General features: G+C 40.0%; 1 protein-coding gene across 1 annotated transcript in view; it reads right to left on the bottom strand.

Annotated features, from left to right (window-relative positions):
• Nucleotides 1-273: 273 nt before the first annotated feature.
• Nucleotides 274-24,796, bottom strand: part of LOC139734826 (uncharacterized) — a 39,539-nt gene continuing 15,016 nt past the window's right edge. Inside the window, exons 2-6 of the mRNA XM_071645611.1 lie at nucleotides 8,129-8,233; nucleotides 7,385-7,503; nucleotides 2,661-2,994; nucleotides 1,727-1,890; nucleotides 274-1,118 (exon numbers count right to left, since the gene is read on the bottom strand). Of these exons, the coding sequence (XP_071501712.1) occupies nucleotides 274-1,118; nucleotides 1,727-1,890; nucleotides 2,661-2,994; nucleotides 7,385-7,503; nucleotides 8,129-8,233 (1,567 nt within the window). The remainder of the gene's footprint in view (nucleotides 1,119-1,726; nucleotides 1,891-2,660; nucleotides 2,995-7,384; nucleotides 7,504-8,128; nucleotides 8,234-24,796) is intronic.

Genomic DNA, 24,796 nt, shown 5'->3' with positions numbered 1-24,796 from the left:
GCTGCATTCTCTTATATTATAAGAGAATGCAGCAGTTGGTATTATCCGTATTGTATCTTCGACTTCATGTTACACCGAGCATTCTTGTAGAAAACTTGTCAGTCAGTGCAAAATGCACGCACGTAGGCCTAAGCAGTTATTCTTGGAAAACCTCGTATCAATGTCGCTGGGCGTTCCACACTTTAGTCACAGCGAAGCAGTTCGTTTTATTCATGGCTGTCTCCAACACCGGGATATGACCGTGGAAAAGACACTGCCTTAGTTCTGTTAACATCAGCTCTCGTTGACGTCCAGAGTCTCGTAATGACCAGACGTAGCCCATTTCGTTCCGGTCACTCCTGATTTCGGCCCCCGTCTCAGCTTATCATAGTCGTTCTCCTCTGACCCCTCGAGAGATCCGCCTGGACTTTTTGTCTCACAAGCTGGCTTAACGCTACTCGCGTGGTTCAGTTTGCCGTACATGTTATCAGGTTCACCTTCTATACTGTGCCGCAACGAGCTGTAGCCACTCGAGTTCTCAGACTCGTCGTCCTTGGCGTACCCGGATGACATGCGTCGCCCTCCCCCGGCACAACTGGTGAAGAGCTTAGTGCTTTCCTGGAAGTTGTTCTGCTTCACCAATGCAAGGACGTTCCCGGTGTTGAGAGTTCCTACGCCTCGCAGCGGCCCATCTTTGAGACTGACGCCCACTCGAGAGTTCCACGTGCTCGACTTGGATTTCCCCTGGTTCTTTTGATTTGGATCGGCGTAGAGAGGCGATGTGTCATTCGCCTTGCGCTCGTCTAAGTTGAAGGCATGGTAAGCCCCATGCAGGTTGTCTTCCTCTTCCGGGCTTTTCTTCGGCTTCTTGCTGTTATCGAGCAGTTCTTCCGTGTCGTTGTCGGCTTTGCGAAGCTTGTTGACGACGGCGTATTGCGGGACTGTTCGTACGGACCCTCCGCGCTTAGCGCCCGTTTTCTTGTGCTTTTGTGATCCGTTCAAACTTTGTCCGCTGTTTGAGATTTTAGGCTGAAGCTTGTTCTTACTCTTGACTTCGTCCGCATGGCTAACCTCGGCCTTGGATGTAACTGGACCGAACTCTGACCCAGGAATCTCCGCAATCTCGACGTAGGGGCCGTCTGTTACAGGATTTTGTGAAAAAAAAAAACAAACAAAGAAGAACCTATTGACTTGAATAATTCTTGGACATAATAAAGCAGCTAAAGCGTAAATATTATGCAGGTCTGACAAAGTCTGTCTGTCAACGTCATGTTTAGACTGCATCTGTTTGGAATGATATTCTAGGCGGATGCATATCCACGTCTACCATTTACATCATTTGCAATCTTACTTTCGGTCTCTTGAATAATTATGCAATAGATACCGGGGTAGTTCCCTTTTCCATAAATATTACTCAGGCACTAACCGTCTGTTTTATATGGACTTCATCGAATGAAATGGGGAGGTGAAGAGATCATTACCCAGCAAAATTTAATGGATTGTAGTGTCGCTCAGTTTAGAGCGAAAAAATGCCGCATGAGTCGGCACAGACAACACTGCTTGATATTTCATCGTGTCACGTGTCACCACCAAAATTAGAATCATCCATCTGAACTATGACTTCTTGTTAAAAGAATGTCTCATGGATATAAACACATGCAGGGCATGACAGGTGAGAATCTGACTTTCATATTGAATTAAATTGACGTCTGCCCGAAATTGTACAGATAATTTATGACATGCTAACCTTTTCTCGAAAGTCTCTTGCATTTTCTGGACGCCTTGCATGGCTTCGTGGTCGGCTTCGACAGCGTTTGCACCGTGGGTCGAACGGCGGAAACCCGCTTCATTTCGAGTTTGGTCGGAGGCTTGGGGTGGTTGCCGGAGCGGAACCTCACAGAATCGTGGAACCTGGGTCGAGAGGAATATGTCGTGCAAAGTCGGTAATATCAAGGTGATCAAGGCGATGCCGCCTTGGTGTTACGATGAGAATACAAGGTCAGGTTACACTTCGTTATTCCGAAGAATCATTAATACGAAAATGAAATAAGGTTTGTTATTCTGGAAGTTCATTCATCCGAAAATGAAGTAAGGTTCATAATTAGAAAGGTTCGTTTAGTACGCACCTTCTTTGAATTTATGGAATAACGAACTTTCGGAATAACGAACATTACCCATAAGTTCTCAGAGACAACAGCCCGAGTAGAAGTACGCTTTCCCCCATTGAGAGACAAACTCATGGATGAAGCTATTACATCATCTTGACAATGAAACAGTGATATCTTTACTACTAGAGCACGAAGATTTGAATCTTTAAAGGCTTGTGCTTCATCAGGTGCAGTTTAATAGTGCAATGTGTCCAAGTAATACTGCCCAGGGAAGCAATACAAGTTTCCTTCCTTGGTGGATTTCTTAAAGTTTAATCGAATAATCGCTGTGTACAGCCTCGCTCTTTTGATCACCACAGTTCACTTACACTGCATGGTCCTTCTCAGGAGTGAGAATTCTTGTCACAAGAATTATTGTGTGATGTATATAAGAGTCATACTTATTTTGCCTATGACGCAATTCAAGCATTGAAATTAGAAGCCCGTATTCATTATGTAAGACGTTAAATCCGATCGTGATTGCATAGTGCAAGCCAAAAGTTGACTAATTATAACTAAACCAACGTGCCCTACCCTGGTTGTATTTTGTTTCGCTTCTTCTTCCTTCTGTTGACCACGATCAGGACGACTGCCACCACTGCGGTGAGAGTGATAACCCCGGCCACTCCCGAGGCGATCAGAGGCAGGACCTTGTCCACGGCCGGACCCTTGTAGTCGGGGTTGACCTCGAAGTATCCCCCTTCCTGGTGAATTTCACCTCCATCGTGGTGGTCGGCGGACCCCTTGATACCACCATCTTTGATTGGGTAACCCCCGGCAGATCCGCGAGGTCCGAGACCACTGAAGGGAGCTCTTCCCGTGTGCGTGCTCAGAGTGGTCGGGTGCTTTGAGAGCGTTCTTAGAGCCACTGCAGTTACGGGCATACGAAAAAACAGAAGAGAAATGTGGTCACATTTCTAAAGGGAAGTTAATGAAGGCTTGGAGCTGCGGTTTAGACGTAGATTCCAAGGTTGTGAGCAAGTATAATTATATGGCCTGTATGTGCCCGCTATTGTGTTCCTCTAGTCTAAGTTAAGGTCAGGAAAACGTCACTGCAGATCATTTAAGATGATTGACAGCTACCTTCTGTCTGATTGTCACATCCAGAGTTGTATGTAGGACACGCGTTGAAACTGTCATCTTCTGTGCTGCGTCCCCTTCACGTGTGGATACAGCACAGAAGGAATTCCTGTGACCATTTGAGCCTGTTCCCTCTGGAACGAAAGTTCTGTCGTCATATATTTACGTTTATTGCAACTCGTTTGTTTGTTTGTTTGTTTGTTTGTTTGTTTGTTTGTTTGTTTTTGTTAGGACACAAAAACACACTCATGATAAGACATTGAAATTAAACATTTTTTCTATACCAAAGTCATTTGTCTATTATCAATAATCATATAAAACCTGTCTATTATCTATCCATCTATCTATTTATCTGTCTATCTATCTATCTATCTATTCGTTTATGTAATCATTAAACCTCCTCATTTTGACAAATTTGTCCCTTTTCCTTCATTGTGCTTTAAATTTCCTTCGTTTTTCATGACTTGACAAATTACTTGAAGGTCAAGTTGAAAAAAAAATCCTTGCGCTGAAAAACGGGATGAGAATAGCAAAGGGCACGTTCCATTATCAGGAGACATAGGCTACCCCCGCAGAGGAGGGCTAACGTGCTAGCAGAAATGGCATCACAGAATATTCATTTTTTCATTATTGTAATTTCATCATATCGCTCACAGGCTTATAGCACAGGCGTACGAGCAGAGGGATAAAAATGTTACAGATTCGATGGGAGTATGACTAAACGAAATTGGGGACAAGGCTTTTTTTTTGTGATATACGAATTGTCTCACGCTTCCCATGATGTTATATATTTTCCTTTGGTTGATGGATATGAGCCTCTTCCTTAACCCAAGGTAGAAACAAACAAATAAAACAATATCAACAACACTAAACAAAACACATGAGAAACAAAACAAAGCACATAACTTAAGAGCAAACAGCTGTGATTTAACTTCCCGGCAAGGGAAGAATGAAAGGCAATTATGGTCAATGACTTTATCGCCGCACAAGTAGTCACTTGAATCAGCCTGAACTATGATTGCGGTTGTTTGGAGTCAGACATCAATATCGGATATCCGGACAACTCATTAGATAGTTGTAAAAGATTAACCATATACGCGTTGTCAGTCTGTCGGTCAAGGCACTGAATTATCGAGTCTTCAAGTCTGTGTAAATCACTATTGTGTTTTGTCTTCGCCTCCGAATACCACTTATGCCTTTCTTTTAGTTTCTTTATATTCTGTAGTGCTTGCCTGTACTACTTTTTGGAATGTGACGTCTTTCATCCAAGTCACGCCAAATACATATTCATGTCTCTATCTGGGCTTTATCAACAGAACAAAACAAGAACATGTAACTCAAATAAAGCTCCAATGAAATGAAACATGGTTCAAATGAGTTTTTGGAAAAGATAACAAATACTAATATTCCATAACACGGAGAACAATGACAAGATAAGTCATGAATTTTGATTCTATGTGATTCATTTCAAATTATGAAAACAAAATAAAATAGGAGACCCACTTAAGAGACAGTGTGTCATGTCACAACTTATCCCATTTGTGACGTCATTAAGAAACGGAGTGCTAAGATAGCATCCAAACGGCACGATGCCTCTCGTATCGTGAGAGAAAAAAGAAAAGAAGAAGGAGGAAAAAACAACGTTTCTCACCCCGCAAATAACGCGGAAAGCCGAGATTTAGCGAATACACGTTGAAGGTGGTAATCTACGACATGAATTCAAAAGCATTTGGAGCGATTTGGGGCGAGCTGCGTTGATGACTCGGCGTTGATTCATTTTAAGGTGGAATCCATACAGGAGTCAGGGAATCAGAGAGAGTCCACCCCCCCCCCCCCCTTCCTCGCGATTGGGATCGGCACCTTACAGCTTAAACTACAGTACAGTTGATGACAATGAAAGACCTGAAGACGTCTCCGTTTGCAGGAAACTGAATCATCGAGCCAGAAATCCAACAAACAGCGACCACTTGAGAAGTTAGCTCCATCTCTTCCAAGTCACCTTGCTCTACCCTCTCTCTTTGCTCTTTCTTTTATTTCTATCTATCTATCCATGTGACAATCTATCTATGATACAAAATAATGTAGGCGTGTGTTACGTGTGATATGTGTGTGCCTACGCCACGCGCAATAGAAACATTTCAAAACAAGCCCAAGTCTAGCCGTGCAAGTTGTGCTCCCGCTTTGGCTTGGAATCGTGTCTGCGAGCTTGTGTTTGAACTTCAGTTTACGTGGTTACTACATGTGTACAGGGCTTAGTGAACTCTATGTCTTGTTCCACGATTGAAGTGACCGCTTTATCTTTCCCATTGCCACGCTAACAGATGTCCTAATGAACTTGACCATGACTTTGTTCTAGCGCTAATTGGTACCCTCCTATAAGAATGCTTCAAGCCTTGATGACCATGGTAGATCCAGGGAACAGCGTTGACATATTGATCATATTTACCCAACCGAATAATGGTTCAAGGGGGTTGTGGCAGTTGCTATAGGTACCACATGAACCTAATAAATATGCTCCAGCAAAATGACTTTCACCTGCCCAGTATTATATGCCAGTCCTTGACAATCACGGTAAGTTCATGTAAACAGCATGTTGATAAAAACATGCATGAACGGCGAGACCTTGACTGCATTGAGAAAGGATGGCGTTGTGATCGTCACCAGAGTTCACGCGAACTTTTTCATGTAGGACAGTCGTCCCGATATGGCGGAGGAAGTGACCCTTTTCCGCTGGTCTTATCGTCATTATCCGTTGCCTGGGCCTTTTAATTTGTTTTGTTTTGTTTATTTCTGTTCATCTGTATTTCTTAAAGTAAGGCAATCATACTGCCAGGCTTTGTGGCTAATTAGCGCCGACAGTATTGCGAACCACTCGGAGATTTGGAAAGGTTTGGGCAGCGTGGAATACATTTTTTGGTGAGACCATAATGTGCTGATCAGTTGACAATTAGGCCTATTATGATACAGCAGGGGCGTATGAAGGGGAAAATGAAGGGGATTGCGGTGAAGTGGGGGGGGGGGGGGGCTGAAGGATATTGACAGCTAGGGTCCCTATGTTCTGCACAGCTGGAGTAAGGCTCAATAACATCAGGACGTGCAGTTTGCAGATAGCTGCGGCCTCTGAGGCAATTATTGTTCATTTAACAGCCCCACTGAATGACGGGTAAATTTTGGTAGAGTTCCATTTCATTATTTGACCAATAAGATGACAAATATTGTGGTACTTCACTGTTTCTCTTTCTTTTCTGTACTATTTTTTTTTTCAATTATCCTGGTTATATCACAGGAATGATGTTGTGATTTACTTTCTCTGGTGATGAATGTAGTGTAAATCATTACCTATCACTCGGTTTGATTGTGTGGTGTGTTATTGTTGTTGTTGTTTTTTTGTGTGTGCGTATGTCCACTAGGGAGTTTGTCATTCTATCATCGTTAGTATTGCTTTGACTTGATTAAAGTCACCGCTTCAATTCCTATATGACTTCATCGGTCTTTCTAGAATTAAGCCAGTGGAAACGGACCCAGGATGTAAGAGGGCGCTGTTACCTGGACCTGATGCATCGCTTTCGTCCTATTGACACAAGTTGCATGTATTCGATCATTTTTATGCTTGCGCATCTATCATTTTCAAAACGTTCAAAGGTGAGTATGGCTAAGTTGTATGATGAAAATGGTCGACACAATAATCTCAAGGATCTCGGAATGTGAATGATTTTAAGCGAATAGTGAGCGACTATTGAAACTGCTCAAAAGGAGAGCACGCGCAATATGCATCAGTGACATACTTTGTTAATCAGCAGTTAACTGGCTTTGTATCATAGATATTCGTGATGAAAATGGCGGCCTTTTTTACGTCATCCAGTGGCGCCCTCAGCAATCCTTAAATCGTATGCCTTTAAAAAACAAATCAAAACACCCGAAACCAACCAAACAACAGGTTAACAAATAAATAAACAAACAAACAAACAAACAAACTTAAAATGTGAATTTTGTTGCTGTTGTACTTACAAAAATTAGGACCCCATTAAAATGATTTGACCCATCCAGACAATACTGACCTCAAATCAGACCATAATAAATTATAAACAAATCAAACATTATCAAATAATAAAACACAGTGTTCTGCCAATATAATGTCTCCACGAGGGAGATAAAATATTGAATTTTGATATATATACCAGTTGTGGGTGGTGCTTCCAAGCACATGGATCCTTCTTGAACGTAGCCAGGGCAACATCCGGGCCTCACCGCGTACTGAGTGGACACCAGCTCACGGTATGCATTCACGTAAACGATCCTGCAGGTATAGATAAGGAGAAAAAGAAGAAAAAGAAGGAAAAAAAGATGAAGAAAGAGGGGGAAGAGAAGAGAGGGACAGTGAAAGAAAGGGGAAAAATACAGTTATGTCTAATCAAAGAGACTAATGCTGGATAAAACCTTTACATTACATTTCATTTTATACATTGCTAATACTGTAATTATTATATGAATGTTAATATCTATTTACAAGACACGGTCACATTGCCCTAGTAGTGGTAATAGCAGTAGTTGTGGTAGCAGCAGAGGACTAGTTGTAGAAATAGTGAGTACATTTGTACTGCAGTGAATGGTTAATCGTGCAGACTGAAGTGGAACCGACTTTGAAGATGTAAAAGTCTGAGGGGAACCAAATTATGCAAGGCAGATGAAATTTGCAAATGATTCGTTAAACGAATGCACGTTCAATAGGACAAATAAATTTAAAAAGGTAATAAATGAAAAGCAAAGTTAACAAATACATGGAAACATACCAAAGTAAATTACATTTACTAAAATGAGAAAACCTAAGAGAAAAGGAAAAAATGAACAAAAGAAAAAAAAGTTAATTCAATGCACTTTTGCAGTAAAATAATACATTATCATGAAGTGAACTGTACACTTACCTATATCTACTACACTGGGCTACGCCAAAAACACTGCATTTCGTCATATATCTGAACCTCTTCGTCTGTACGCCACTCATTGGTATCCGTTGAACATTTGTGACACTGTGTAAACAAAGAACAATGAGATAAGAACACTCTTTGAATTTTGTGACACTCTGTAAAACAAAAAAAGAACAATAAAAGAGAACTCGTAGAACTGAAGAGTTTGTTGGCAAAAACCGATAAGTCCATATTTGCCAAATGGAGATATTTGCGATTAAAAGTCAAGAAAAATAAAGAGAAAAATAAGAAAATATTTGCTTCTTTTGACCATAACTTCAAAAATGTACCTATATATGTAGGGACCAATATCTCATTTAAAAGGTATTATTTTGTACTTTATGACCAAGACCGTACTTCAAAATCTTTAGAAATCGACTTATCGGTTTTTGCGAACAAACTCTTCAACTTTTTTTAAACTGTGTTCAGACGAAAGACTGAGCATTGGTTGAGCATTTATGACACTATGAAAATAATAACCTGGTAATTAAAAGTTAAAAACTTTTTAAGCATTTGTTGCAATTTGTATAGAGAGTAAAAACACACGCACAGACGCACACATGAAACAAGCAAAAGATGGAAGATTTTATTGACACAGCCCGGATAGAAGAAGGTTAATGGTAAAATAATATTTCTTGGGGAATAATCAAGTCAGGCGCTTCCATTACAAAGTCTGACACTCCGTCTCATCAAGGTTACACGCTGTTTAATTCGATTCATCATAAAGGAAAGAAAAATAGGTATGATCTCTTGTGCGATAACGAATTTAACACCAATTTCTTGAGCACACCTGGACAAACTTCACCACCTCCACACGCCAATTGGTATATGCACAGAGCATAGTCATTTTTACATTCATTTGAATGGACGTAGTCACTGTTATTAATTTGACACGGAAATAATTAAAAATCCGCGGCTGCGTGCCTTTATGTAATCATATAAGGTAAGCTACATGTATAACAAATTATCATAATTCTTCTGTTAATTGCAAAACATCAACACTGCCTTGGCCACGCTATTCCCAAAACAACTAGCATGATATCGAATATCGATTTTCCTCATCCAAATTCCAGGAAAGAATTAACAGGTGTGGAGAGGTGGGCTTGGTACATTGAAAATAAGTGGTTAAATGACGGAGTGACCCGCTGTACTTTTCACATCCATGCACTGTTGTGGGGAATGCGAAGCACCATTGCACTTCTTCTCCTCCCCCTCCCCCCCCCCCCCCCTCTCCCCAACATCGCAAAATCCTCATCTAATAGTTTGTTGTTAATTGCGTCTCTAGGGCCCAATGATTATGGTCCTCATCACCATCGGTGTTATCTCGAAGAGGTCGCACCTGTGCGAGATATCTTTAATTTGATAACTCCAGCAGGTGTAGGGGGGACGATGTCAGCTACCTTGATCGTCATCCCGCGGTCACACCGAAATAGTTTTGTGCTGATTAATCTTTATGAGCTGAACTATCTGATATCTCTTTCTCTGATACATCATTTCAGTTACTTTTCAAATTTCCATCTGGATGTTGTCTTTATTGGTGTTTTTTATTTTATTATTTTTTTATTTATTTATTTATTTATTTATTTATTTTTTTGGGGTGGGTCACTTTTCTTTCAGAGTTCACTGTAGATAGTTTCGCAGTTATCATTATTATTATTACCTTCTACTAAAACGCATGCGATTAAAGTGAGGTGTGTTTAAACTGCAAACATGCATGGGCTGCTGTTTTTCAACTCCTATGTTATGGTGAACATAATGATAGAGTCAAGATATTAATGTTAATTTCTTCATTCATTCATTAATTTATATTTACATTATCAATACAATCATGTTCATTGACATCATTGTTAGTATCATCGTCATCATCGCTCTTCCTATAATATTCTCACTACTACTACTACTACTACAACTAGTAGTACAAGTAGTAGTAGTAGTAGTAGTAGTAGTAGTAGTAGTAGTATAAGTATAAGTAGTAGTAGTAATATTAATAGCATTCTCGTTGTTGTTTGTGTTACTGTTCGTGCTCATTTTGTCATTACTCATGCTTGTAATTTTCTTCCTTTTTTGAGCATTCGTTTTCCTCTTTGAGTTGCACTGACCGTATGCAATTATTTTGCCCCCCCCCCCAAAAAAAAATGTCAAACGATGTCCCCTTTTGCGCATCACCATGATTTATGACGGTATAGTCACAGATTTTACTTTTAGGCCACCACGACCATGAATAAGAATGCACTCCTGACTAAGAACCACGAGTGCCTTCAAGTGAATTACTATCGCGATCCAGAACATTAAAGACAGACTTTAGCAACCGCCAACAATCGCGGAAGTAAACGGAGATGTGGTGAGACAGTCACGAAAGTTGAATGAACTCTAAAAGAAAATGACTTGAGCCATTCTGACGTCATAGACCCGGCGAGCTAGTGCTTAAAATACCATCTATGTATGCCTGGATGCAGTTAAAGGTATGTGAAGTGACATACGACCGTACCGTAAGACTTAAATATGATCAAAACCGATTCATATATTGATTTTACATGTATTATACTGCCTGAATATACTTTGCAGTAGTTGCACTATCATTTGTTTTTTCGGAGGGCGCCACCAGGTGGTGGAGCAGGTCACAGTTTGGGGAAACTTGTAACTCGGGGTACGATTATACGCGAAATTATTGGTGATTGTAAGATCGTTCATTGACATAAAGTCAAGGTTGACCTGCTGTTCCACGAGAGAGGGAGAGGAAAAAAAAAGATATTTGATACAAGGAAAGGAAATTGACAAACGACAATGAAAGATAACAAATGAAACATCATTTTAAGAATCCCATTGTTATCATTATTATATCAGTGTTATTATTTTAATCGTTATCATCATATTATGATGATCATTATCATTATCGCCACCATTATTACCATTATCATTATCATGGTAATTATGAGAGCATTGATTACAAAAATAGGATGGAAGTGATGGGTATGATAATGATGATAATAGTGAAAACATTTAGAATATTTACAATCTTATCCTCCATCAAGCATTAAGGCAAGATAAGATCCCTGAAATCATTCAGAAATCTTTTTTCATCATCATTGAATTATAAGAAGTCTGAATCAAGTAGTTACCCTACACAGGAGAAATTAAGATTGAATAGAAGTGCTTAAATTCACTGAATGTGGACAAAACCAGAATAAAAAGAAGAAGAAACTATGCCGACAGAAATTTTAAAGCACAAACAAAACAAACAAAGAAAAAAAATTAACTTTAATTTAGATGTCATTTTTCCACTTGCTAATATTAAAAGGACCATTTACATATTTAGCAACTTAAAGGTCTGTTGATAATTCTGGAACCAACGAACACGAATAAAAGAGATGTCCCAATCCTGCATGTAATGAAATACCAACAATGAATAGCAAAAACTAAATTTATAAAACAAAGATATATCACATTATGATATTTTGTATAATTATTATATCATTATGGATTTGACGGGCATTGAGGAGAAAACAAACAGGAAGTACGGACGAAGATGAAGAGAGAGAGAGAGATAGGGTCGTTTATATTTTTAGATTGTGATTGGATTTGTCATGTTTTACGGGAGGTGGGCGCCAAATGTTTCATAAAACCTCAAGGAGAAGTGAAGCGACGTGAACTAAGAAGTTTGAAGTACGGAGAGGAACAGGGATTTTCAGACTCAATACCAGGATGGAACATTCTATTTGGAGGACTTTCTGTCTGTTTTCCAAGAAAGTAAGTGCACCGAAGTAATTTACGCAGATAATTCTCATGTCGACAAAGACTGAATTCAGCAGAGGAAAAAGAGAACTGCGGTTCAGGCTCCTTTTAGGCTCATGGTCAGAGAAATTATAAATCCATGAGTGAAAGGCGATTAATCCTCCAGAAAAAGCGTAGAAATTAGCATTGACAGCCTGCTGTCAGGGGTTACCCCCGCAGGGGTATAGAAAATGAAACTTTAGTGTCATATTCTTACATATGTAGTGCAATGATGTCAGATTTTGCAAGGTTACAACAGCAACAAAAACAATTTATGCAAAATGTTATATTCAGTGTTGAAAAGTAGAAGTAGGTCACTGGTTTCACCCTACCATCCAAATATAGACAACAAGACTCATGAGCAAATGTTTACGAAGTTCGCGCTAATAAACGCATTACGCTAATTGATTTGAAGCATGGTCCCTCCCTCGATCTCCTCTCGCTAATTTGTGAATGTTGCTCCGCTTGCGGAACAATACGTTTATGGCAGAGGACTAATTTTTGGTCTCTTGCAGAAACGCTGAAATGAGGCGGAAGACGCGGCATCCGTAAACGTACGGTGGAGAGAACGTGCCTGTTCAAATCGAATTACCTGCTTTCTATGGTGTTTACTGATTGATGTCGCTTTATCGAATTTCCCGCGCATTAATGGAATCATCGAAAGACTTGAACACAATTGATTGCTATTTCTTTTCTTCCTCATCATACCCTCAAGACTGATGATTGTGTATCTTCGCGGTAAATTGAGAGAGAATGACTGGGGAAGTTTCTTTTTTAGAACAGATTCTGCACAGCAAGAGTGCTTCTATACAACGCATGAAACAAGCATCGAGAACAACACATAATCATAGAACATTAAAGGGCGGTTAGTTAGCTCAGTCGGTAGCGCGTCTGCCTCACGACCCAAAGAACCCCGGTTCGATTCCTGAGTCCCACTGAGCAATGGTGTGTGTAAACATACCGTCCCCACTGGCAAGAGGCACAACACTCTGTCCCTCGGATAGGACATAAAATGGAGGTCCCGTGTAGGAGAGAGTCACAACTCATACAGATTTTTTTTTTTTTTTTTAAATCTTAAAGATCCCGCTTCATTTATTCATCGCAAAGAACCCGGTGAAGTGGTCCCGCCTTACATCTAACTGGACCCGAGCTATTGCAGCTGATCATATGGGCTATCCAGCCATCTTCTCAGATGGAAATGAAACAAACAAATAAACAAACAAACGGACTCGGAGGTTATGTGAAATACCTGGCAATGTTGGTCCCTGATACTACAAAATAATACATAAAAGCCACTTATGTAAAACAGATGTTTTGAAACAATAATTATTTACGTTAGAGGGACTCTTTAGTTATCAGTTCCAGTGATCTAGTCTATTTCAAGGCGTTATAAGTACTATGGAGGGCGAGTAAGCAGATATAGGTATACAGCAAGTATATTCACACGGAGTTACGGAGCTTTTAAACAAACATACAAACAAATAACAGGACAAAAATCAATATTTCTTTTTTCTTCTTCCATAGCCCAAGGAAGCCTGGAAACAGAGTTCCATCTTGATAAGGGATCGAAATGCTAGGTAAAACGGCAGATATTGTCCGACTGACTGTTTCGAAAATTTGTGTGTGTCCCGGGTAAGTAAAATGCAAAGAATAAAATGAACTGAAATTGTCATATAGGGGGGTTAACTACAAATGTAGCCGGTAACGCGGGGTCTCGAAATACGCGAGATAAAAATCTGTAAGTTATAGGAAACGCTCCGATGTCTGCTGATTATAAACTGGAAATGGAAAGGGCACCTGAGCAAAACGTCCTGCATCGATAGCACTGTCCCACTTAACATGTTAACTTGGTTGCAAAGCAACCACTATCACTCTAAGCCAAATGCCTCCCGAGTATTGAAGCAGGAATAGAGTGGTGTGTTCCTGTGAGCATATACCATAACGACTTACTTTATGGATCCGGTCGGCAGATTTTGCAGGGACTATATACCATTGGTGGATATATCGGACAAATTATGCTGACGAAGAAATAATCTTACTTCTTTGATTATGCATCCAATGGCACTCGGTCTATCTATGTTCATCGTGTAAGTTATCGCAGTTAAGTATGATATTTCCCACTTTTTTTTTCTAAATATGTCGCAAGGACAAAGTTGTGGTATTTCAAAGTTGTACTAAAGTTGATATTATTGGTAATTGCCATTGCAATTACATAAGCCGATGTTATCACAGACTTCTCCCATTGACCCACACAAATACCCTCACTCTTTTAATATTTTCTTCTTTTTTGACATTTGATTGCAAAGAAAACAGATTGTGTCCTTGGCACCAATTTGCTGGTGTGTTGGAAAAAGCAAATCTAACAACAACGACCACTGATGACTCTAAGGCCCGAATTCACAAAAGTGGTACAATCTTTGCCCATGGTTTAAACCGTGGACAAACGTATGGGGCGCCAAGCGTCGCATGACCTATTTCGTTACGAAATGTTAACATTTTGTCGACGAAATGACTGATTTCGTAACGAAATAGGTCATGCGACACTTGGCGCCCCATACAAAACTACGGCCTTTGTCCATGGTTTAAACCATGGACAAAGATTGTACCACCTTCGTGAATTCGGAGCTAAGGGTTAATGAAACAAGGTCTAACAGAATGGCTGTGAATAACATCGTTATAAGCGTTACGTAATAAGGTGAGGTTTTTCCTGCAGGGTGATGGAAGTGTACGTGGGTCAGTGGTATCATCACCTGAGCTAACTCGCACATTTGGTCGCCGCCAATATCCGGCGAAAATGTGTGAAACTTGACAATGCCACCCTTCCTTTAAAGTCCAGGTCCAACTTTGGTACGACTTCTACCATTCTGATTGTCAGATATAGGAATGAGACAACTTTGACATGGTGTTTAATTGTCATTGAATTCAACTCCATCCGGAAAGTAATTACTCATTGTTTTCATATAGAATCCATCCGGCCCCCAAATTTTCGTGTCATAAATGTCTCAGGAATAAGTTTGATTGACAATATTGCTGTGATGGGATAATACTGTCCTTTCATGCAACCCCATTGGAAAGGAAGGGATGTTAATCCGATGGTCAGGCGGCATTTGCGCGCGTCTTATATGCACAACTTTGAATTCCTTTCTTCTGTCAAAGATAATCGTGTCATGGAAAAAATATTACGAGACATATCAACTCTGCGCTTTATGATAACGTCTCATCGGCCAAACGGAAGTCATTCGGAAGTTGTACATGGGTCCCAAGATGACTCGCAATTTTATGATAAGAAACACGATACACCGACCACCCTACCTACTTCCGAAACTGAGGTCGAGTAAGATGAAATTGATAGCAGCGACAGCGAGGTTAAGCACAGATCACCATCTAGTCAAGATGGGCAAGCGTTGATTAAAGAAAAGGATCAAAGCAGGAGATGAAGAAGAAAAGGCGTCTACGTCCGCCATTGCAAATTTAAGCATGCATGCCCAAATGTAATGATGAATGTAGTCATTGCGTAATAATGATAATAATGATTATAAAGAAAATTATAATAGTAATGAAATAATAGCAATACAAATGACGATGATGGTGCTGATAACCATAACAACAGCAGCAACAAAAATAAACTACAAATAATGATGATGATAATAATAACTATTATAATACTAATCGCCATCATCATCATCATCATCACCATTATCTCGGGGAAAATGCATACAAAAAAGTAATACTAGTACATTATATCGCTTTCGCATGTCACTTGAAGGTTCAGTCTGGCCGTAATGAATAACCACTGCGGACGCAGGCAACATTGACATTATTAGAAGTGTACCCGTCCATGCCATGAGTACATGAATTCGCTAAAAAACAAACGAACAAACAAAAACAACTTTTATGTTAAAGAAAAAGATGAAAGGGTAGAGAATGTGATAGTCGGAATGAATGAGAAGGCAAACTACTGGCTTTATAGTGGCCTAAGTTGATACTAAGTCAATTAAGGCACCCCATATGGATGACCCTTATCTGTGCGGTAGGTTCCAATAGAACACGAGCGTGTTATTTTTCTTCCAGCTTTTACCTTATCTTCTTCCACAAAAGTACGTTTTGATTTAATAACTTGTTATCGTCGTTTCAGATAGGATACAATTATAACAATAATGATATTACCAGGAACAACGTTTCGTGTGCCCTCCTTTTTTTCTGACCACGACAAATTGGGACGAATTTTCACTCTCTCGTTGAGTTACCACGGTAACCTCGCAAACACTTAGACCCACTTACCCTTGACTTGCAGTAACAGGTGTGTTATAAACACCGGGCATTCTGACCATGATGAGGGGATGGGAATAGGGGTGCGGTGAAAGATTGGGAAGGTGCCATACAGAATCTTATCAACAGCTGATGTCAACGTGATGTCACCAAACCTTGAAGGATCACGTCATGAAAACAGCTCATTTAACCTAGGTTGAAATCGTCTCTAGAATGTTTCAGTTGAAGGAGCTAAGCAACATAAAGATCAATTCATGCCTATAAGTCTCATACATGTATTTGTATTCACACAGAATGTGTCAAAGCCTGTAATATTTTCTAAAGACAGGTATATTCTTCGTGATTATGCCCATTACATAATTGTGAAAGAAATAATGTGGTTTATGGACATGAGTTATCAACGCACTTTTTCCTCCCCATATTAATCACAATATGTCGACACAAACATCGTGTTCCCATATTATAGGAACGTCAGAAAAATTATTTCCATTAAACAGGTTTCATTTCCCTTAGTCGTATTTTTTTAGAGGATCTCACCGATCTGTTCTTTATTTTCGTATATCAAGAATATAAGAGGGGAGATGTGCTTTGTCGTGAAAGGAGAAGCACCATTTCTTTTGTCTTCACACACCAGATCTCTGACTAGGCGAAGAAATTTCATCACCCCAGAATGCACTTCTCTTTATTTTCATATTCATTGAACCATGAAGCATTTTTCTAAGTATGCATGGATTGCTCTTAACGTGATAGTCCCACTTACAAAGAGCGTTAGACTCGCGATCACGCGCAGAAATACCTTTAGAGAATCATGAATATTATAAATGTATGTACACAATATGATATGTTATAAAATGGGTTCAAGAATGTAGCCAATAGGAAGCGCTGAAATGAGACACACCTCCTTCCTTTACTTCAGTACAACTGCACTGCCTGTAATCCTATGGTAGATTGCCGATCGTCTGTGCGCGCGGCGGCTCCTTTGATGAATTGCATGCATACGCGTACGCGCTGTCAATCCTGTAAACAACTTCTAGTTCGGGCTGCCGGCCGGCCGGCCTGTCTTCCCTTGTGCATATTTATGTGGCGTACGTACATGTACGTATACTGTACTAATATACGTACACTTTGTACAGTACAGTAGACCAAGCGTTATGGGACCGGACGCGTACATGGAGTCACTTTGAAGAGCAAATCCAACGATTTAGCAGGTTAATTCTCACGCCGTTTTCAGAGTATGTTGTCTAGTAGGCCTATATGAGGAGTCTATATCAAGTCTTTAAGGTAAAGGGTGCATATTCTATGTAAAATAAGTAAGTTTTCATGCGGGTGTCCTGAAACCCAACCCCCATTATACTTATACTGTAATGTGCGGGACTTCCGCGAGTGCGACGTGCGTAAAAGTTTGGGACGAACATCTTCGGACGTCTTGACTCACAAAGGTACGTGAAAAACGCTGAAAAATGATGTTAGTTTTCGAATTTTCGACCCATTTTATAAAACAAATGATGCACAGGATTATTTCGTGGCGTTAGTGTAGGCGTAGCTCACTCTCGGGTATTTACAATGTAGTGCAACATGCACTCGGCTTCGCCTCGTGCATGTTTCACAATTGTAAATACCCTCGAGTGCACTACGCCTACACTAACGCACTCTATCCTGTGCATCATTTGTATAATATTACAAGAGACAATGGTAATAATGTGAAAACAAACTAAATGAGAACAAAAATGGAGGGGTTTACAGGGCGTATTTCATTCAAAAGTTCATTTGAAAGACCAGCAGATAAAATGAAATGACCATGTGGATAACATGAAGCAACTTGGTTCAGGGTGTGTGGGGGAAATGCGTGTGAATGTCATTCGCAATATGCGGCTAAAATGATGTGGAAACGGTGGAAGGGGTTCGCCGGAGAGGAGCGGAACGGAGCCCGTAATGCTATAGGTCGTGAGGATGTACCTCGAGTCCCATTTTACATGAACATCCGCGAGACTTGAATAATTGAAGCCGATGACAGGACAGGAGCAGTAGCAGCAGCAGCAGCTCCTTGCAACGACCCTGCAAGGACGCCGGGCGCACCTGCACGACCTTCCCCCTATAGCATCATCGCAGAAGCGATGGGAAAGGGGGCTTCATGTTCTGATGCATTTTTCCTCTCAAAACTGTCATCGCGCTTGCATTGGTGATGATGATAAGCATCGTCATTTTAAGATGAAACAGCCATGTAAAAAAAAAGGCCCTAAATATCTATGTTTTAATCTCTTGAAACATTCCCCATCCTTCAAGCTACCTCGCACATGACATCCATTCTGGAGGTTCGACATCCTCTTTAATTTCTGGTTTAGAAACAAGACTTTCCCCTCTCTGTTCTCGTAAAGGTGTTCTCACTCCCCACGCTCTCCTCTTTAATGTTCCTCTCTTCTTCTTCTTTTCTGTTTCAATTCACGTCACTTTTGAAGATAATGTCCAGATAACAAAATTCCGAAAATTTTGCAAATTGTCTGTTTTCCTTACTTCGTCGTCACCATCTTCATCTTCTTTCTTCACGTTATTTTTAAACTAACCCTTTCTTATCGCGAGAAATCACTCCATCCAGTCCTCAAACACCCCCGAGCCCTAATCCCCCGGGCCCGGGTGGCTAAGGCGTAGAGGAACCCTTAGACTATGGATCAGAGTACTGCACACCCCTGGAGACGGGTATTCGAAAGATAGTTTCAAAGCAATTAGCTAATTAGCCACAAATCGGGCTGATTATCGAAGTGTACTTGTTGCTTATTTCTTCTCCAACTTCTTCTTCTTCTTCTTCTTCTTCTTCTTCTACTACTACTTCTTCTTCTTCTTCTTCTTCTTCTTCGTCTTCTTCTTCTTCTTCTTCTTCTTATCTACTTCTTGTTTTCATTTGCATGTTCTCCTTTAATACATACAATGTATTACCATTTTCAGATTCTTGTTCCGACCGCAGGGGTGAGGAAGGAATAGGTTTGGCGTATATGATTGACGCCATAACATCACCATCTTCAGTTGGAGATGTATTACGATGCTCGTACCTGGAGCGTTGGTTATTGTGCAGTTCGGGGGATCGGGGTCGGGGATCGGGGGGCGGACGAGCCCGATCAGAAGGGGGAAGGAAGTGTACACTTCATTGTGGATTTAACCTGCAGTCGGCCAAAATGGCATCGCGTATTACCCAGCAGAATCCCTGGAATGATGCAAATGCTCAAGTGTCAGGATTCTGCGAGAAGCTACACATAATTACTCTTCAAGGTCTGGCAATTTTAGGTTCACCGTAAATCTTTAGGAATACCAGTAATTCTGAACAAGCTTTTTTTTTTCTTTTTTTTTCTTTTTCAACATATTCAATCCCTCTCTTTCAGCTTTTGTTTGCCTACATGTGTCGAAGGTCGTGTATAGCTTCACCTACCAAATGGGATACCCTCTACGATGATTTCATATCCGTGATGTGAGTATCTCATCCGAAATGGAAATCGGGCCAACTCTTCTTCTTCTTCTTTGATGAGGTATACATTGAAATCAGAAATCGGTGTGGGAAATGATAACTCGAGGTGAAACATATAAAAGATAGTCATCAAGTAAGGGGCCCTCACAAAACGTAATTAAGTTCCATAAATCAGTGCAGTCGTAATCAATCGTATTTGCTTGAATGATATGTGTGTGTGTGTGTGTGTGTGTGTGTGTGTTTCTTAGGTTAAATGTATGCTGATATAAGTTCATTTTAGCAGGTTTTGTTTTTTCTTTTCGTCCTGAAACAGCTGTTCATGTGTCATGTTTGTGTGTAAATGTACTTGCATGCATGTATATATTTGTGTAACTGTCAATTGTGGTGTGATGGACTGGGTCCACTGTATTTCTTTCCTTGTACTTACCTGCCTGTGGGCAGGTAGTATCCTAGGAATATTCATCACATGCTTTAATTTGCAATGGAAATAAAGTATGTTATATATATATATATATATATATATATATATGTGACGTGGTTGTATACTATTATTTTAATACTTGTACTATATATTGTACACATCTTTTCTGTTTGGAGATGAAAATAAAAATGGATTAATGAATGTCTCCAGTCTGCATAATTGCAACCTTAGCCTTATTGTTTAAAAGAATTGTATTAAACGATACCACACATACTCGGTTGTGACATATATTGAAGGCCGCAACGGTATCAATTTGACTTTTTTACTTGTTGTGCATTACTTTGAAATTGATAATACCCGCGCCAAAAATTCTACTTTCTTGTACTGTTACCCATACATAAAACATTCATACATGCCAAAAGCATGCGATTCACACGGCCGCTTGTGCGAAGTGAACAAAAATTTTAGGTCAGTAAAATACAGAAATATAGATGTCGCTCATATGGAAGTGAAGTAAAATACCATGCTGGCTTACTCTTTCGTTAATCTAGATGAAAAGTTATCTTGATTGATATAAATGATGTAATAGATTTAATATCGATGGCTCATCTGAAGAAATTAAATCCACCTATTTGAATGTGCAGATCTCAACTTTTAGTTACGAATGAAATGAAATTTTAAGAGAGGCAGTAAACATATTTTCATTGTTTTTTATATTACATTCAGTACCTAGGCTTTAAGATACTAATAGTAAATGTCAAGATCCCGTGTGAATTAAAACACAGAAAAGTGCCAATGCTGGGTGTAGACTTTGGCGCTAAAATCGAGCGTGCCCACACATGTGTATGGATCGGAAGACATGGCGGCTTGCCCTGAGGGTTAACTCCGGGGCAGTTATACTTTAATAGAAAGATAAATGCTGCTCGCTGATTAGAAGTTCAGTTCGGATACTTTTTTTTTTCTATCGCTAACTTTGATCACGCCTGTTAAACTTGACTGTAGCCAATTACACCCTCGGAATAGACATCGCGGTTTATCTAAAATAAACGCGGTGACAAGAGCGGGGGTAATCCCTCCAAACGAGTGATATAACATGCCACGAACAAGACATGTAATGTGCCCAGAAACCAACCCCTGAAAAACAGGTGCCCCCGTGCTGTTTCAGTTTGTCATCATCGCACAAATGAACGAATTAATCACCCGTAAGATGCGATTGGGTAGATAGTGCGCAGTTTAATGATGTAGATGCCTTAAAAGAGAGTCATGATCCCGATTATGGCAATAAGGATATATGGAAAAAGAACTATTTTGATAGGAAAGAACATCCTTTTTTTTTTCTTGTCGTCTCTTGCAGACGCCGTAATCCCGTGTGCTCTGCTGTTCTCTCAGCAAGCGCACCCCCTGACTACCAACCATAAGCATTACCCGTGTGGCGCAGACAGAACGATAAGAGAACTGGAGCTACGCTTGCTACGTATCTCTGTCAGTGCGTAATTACACACATCCTCGACTGTAACGGCCCCTCACTCTCTGTCCTACACCCTAGCTCCATCCTATACCGGGGAGGGGGAGGGGGAAGGAAAAGCAAGGGACGGGTGGGGTGGAAGTAGAGAAGGGTATAGCCCACAGAATGAGCCGGGCCTAAAGCCACAGGAGCCACACTGGACTGTGATACATGGACGATATTGAGCAATTGTTCTTTTGTGGGATTAATTTGGGAGCGCGACGCTAATACCGTGCTCATGATTGAAACAGGTCAAAATGCGGCTGGCTCAAAAAGCAAGTTAAAAACAGCTGTGCACACTAATCGCATTTGTATGACCTGCCAGAATCTTCACTCAGCACAAGATACTGTGACGGAACACACTATGAAAATCGCTAGTTTTTGGTACATACAATGTTCTGTAACGGTTTTTAGATGTTTGTTTGTTTGTTTGTTTGTTTGTTTGTTTGTTTGTTTGCTATGGGGAGGGAAGGAGGAAACTAGGTTCGGTTTAAATTGCTTATTGCTGCATAATACGTTCTCTTGTTTCGTGGTGTGTATCTCCCTTCTCAACCCCCTTCCTCTCCCCACCCCCCTTATTTTAGTAGGATATGAAGTAACTCCAGAAGAATGCGTCACACTAGCGCAAAGCATCTTCCAATAAGACCGATGAGGAGACATGCCTGCCTATAGGATGCATGCTAGGTCGCAAGAATACCGCGTATTTCTTTAAATTCAACTTATTATGATTTCTTTTTCTCAATCGTATGACCTTTAATCGTCAAATCTTTGGACCGATATCTGAACACGAAATAATGTGGCGTCTGATATGGGATTTCACAGCTCTTGTGATGCAAATAATGACCTTTCAAATTTATAACAATCTACGTGGAAATTACGATACCAGTGGACCGCCACTTGCAGTGAATGTGCCTTGTTAATAACCATGTTCTGAAAAAAAGGGGAAAAAATCAAAGCTTCCTTTGATTTTTTTTTTCACTTCCATTTCTGCCTGAATCAAATTCATGTTGCTCTTTGGTGTATTATTAAACAGAAAAAAAAATGAGAATGTGGAACCCCAGGTGAACCCCTTCTAAAAGAGATGCACCCGATTCCTGCGATGTTGTATTCGGCGCGTCCTTAGCTAAGTTGCACTTTAGTCAAGTAAAACATGTATGAGATACCCTCAAGGATACACGAAACGGATAAATACAGGATTTAGGCAGGAGACAAGCGGGTGACTCATCGCAGGCCTCTCAAATTCCTATTTCCCGCCATCATTTTTTTTTTTCTCATTTAGATAAAGATATATCTACAGGTAGTCTTCATGGCCACAAATTCGATATTGGTGCTTGCAGCCTCAATGCCAGACCATACATCATAAGGCAATATCTAATTTTGCATTCAAATCATTATTTTATAGCTTTCTTAAGACATTATATCGTATCGGTCACACATCTCTTTGCTATGAGTCGCTGATGTATAGCGTTTTGTTTGTTTGTTTGTTTCTTTGCTTTGTGGATTCGGTCATGAAGTATTAAAGACACATGCAGGTCTATACATTTCTTCAGGTTATGCATACAAAATAAAAAAATGAACGATTGGGATCTGGCAGTATGTAAGAGGCAGGTATCTTCCCACAATTACGGCATATCGCTGCTAAATTTCATCGTACTTGCAATTATTGTGTATTCAAGATCAATTTTGCAAATGGCTTGTATTATCTTATGTTCTGTACAGAAATTGAATTAAATGTAAAGGCTCTCCTGCACCAACACAGGTTCATGTGCCGTGGTGTATCGTTTTTAATTTGACTGTAAATAGGGTGGAAGACTAGCTAGAAGAAGTATGAAAAGTGAGGAAACATGCAGTAAGAGTAATAGGTGGAAGAGTATAAAACGTTGTTAAGAATCGCGTGTAAAATAAGAAGGCTTTGGGGTGCTGGAGTTTCCTTTAAGTTGACAGCACAAGGATATTCGTCAGAATAACTGTATGCGCGCTAGAGGAGGTGATGATGTGTGCCACTCAAAATTTCCCCAGTTAACCTGCACAAGTAGGGGTATGGAATTCTTTGTCTTTCTATTGTAAAGTCCGACGTTGAGATAACCCATCCGTGATGATTTTCAAGGCGATATATTTGCAGTTATATAGGGTTAAAGAGTCGAAGTTTCAACCAACAAGGCCAGGAACAAATCCATATCATAGACCTTGTAGTAGCAATGACGCTATCTCCATCCCTTTCCATCCTACTCACTGTTTACCAGTCCTATTCAATCTTACATTTCTAAAGCTCTATACTGACCAAAGCGAGGTGACATGAAGATTGTTCTTTGCACAGGTGTCTGGGTTCAGACGTTACCTTGCCCAGGCTACATAATTATATAATTCCCCAAACAGAAATATGATTAAAGACATGCTCATTTTTCTCCTCCGTCATAGCAACGTCGATACAATCATCAGCACGCATGCAGTCATGCGTGCACAATCGATCACTATTGAATATATTGTCAAGTGTGTATGCAAGAAATACTTCACCTATCAGCTGATGTAATGGACATTAATTATCGCGTTATACTTTAAATTTCACGTAATGAATTGTAGCAAAAGTCACATGTAACAAAATTAAAGTATCAGAGTCGTATAATGACCTTTGTAATTTTACCATAGAAGCTCTATTCAAATTGTAGTTAGCTTTTTCTTTTTTTTTTAATTCGATGACATGAGTGCATGCATTAACAACCGATTATGCAGTCGACAAATAACACCATCTCAACGTCTGAACGTATATATGCTGTAAACCACTCAGTTCTCCGGAATTACTTTGTGATGTAATCCTTTTTAATGGATTTGGATTTTATTCGACTTAAATTTGAGACCGACAGTTATAACAAGGCAAGCGATTGATTGCCCTTTTGTTTCCTTTCGTCACTCATCTTCGTCAACAGGAGGGATAAGCATGCATGAATAAACAAACAAAAAAACACTGAAAATATATTAGACTATGATAGAATGACACATCTACCAGGTCAGCCCCTCTGGTTAAAATTAACAGACGCCTGAGGCGCCCCGAAAAAAAAAAAACAACAACAACAAAACAAAACAATCCAAAACAAAACAAAACGACTACCTAGGTCGCGTGATCTGAAGCATTACGAGATATAAATGATTTGCTTGCTCCATCGACGTATGAAACTGTTTCACCCAAAAGGAAGCGGGCACCTTGTAATT

Source organism: Diadema antillarum, unplaced genomic scaffold (genome assembly GCF_040938485.1).
Source record: "Diadema antillarum isolate AM-2024a unplaced genomic scaffold, OU_Dant_1.0 seq00000549_RagTag, whole genome shotgun sequence".
Classification (NCBI taxonomy): domain Eukaryota; kingdom Metazoa; phylum Echinodermata; class Echinoidea; order Diadematoida; family Diadematidae; genus Diadema; species Diadema antillarum.
The sequence above is the reverse complement of the archived record's forward strand: the minus strand, read 5'-3'. Positions and strand labels throughout refer to the sequence as shown.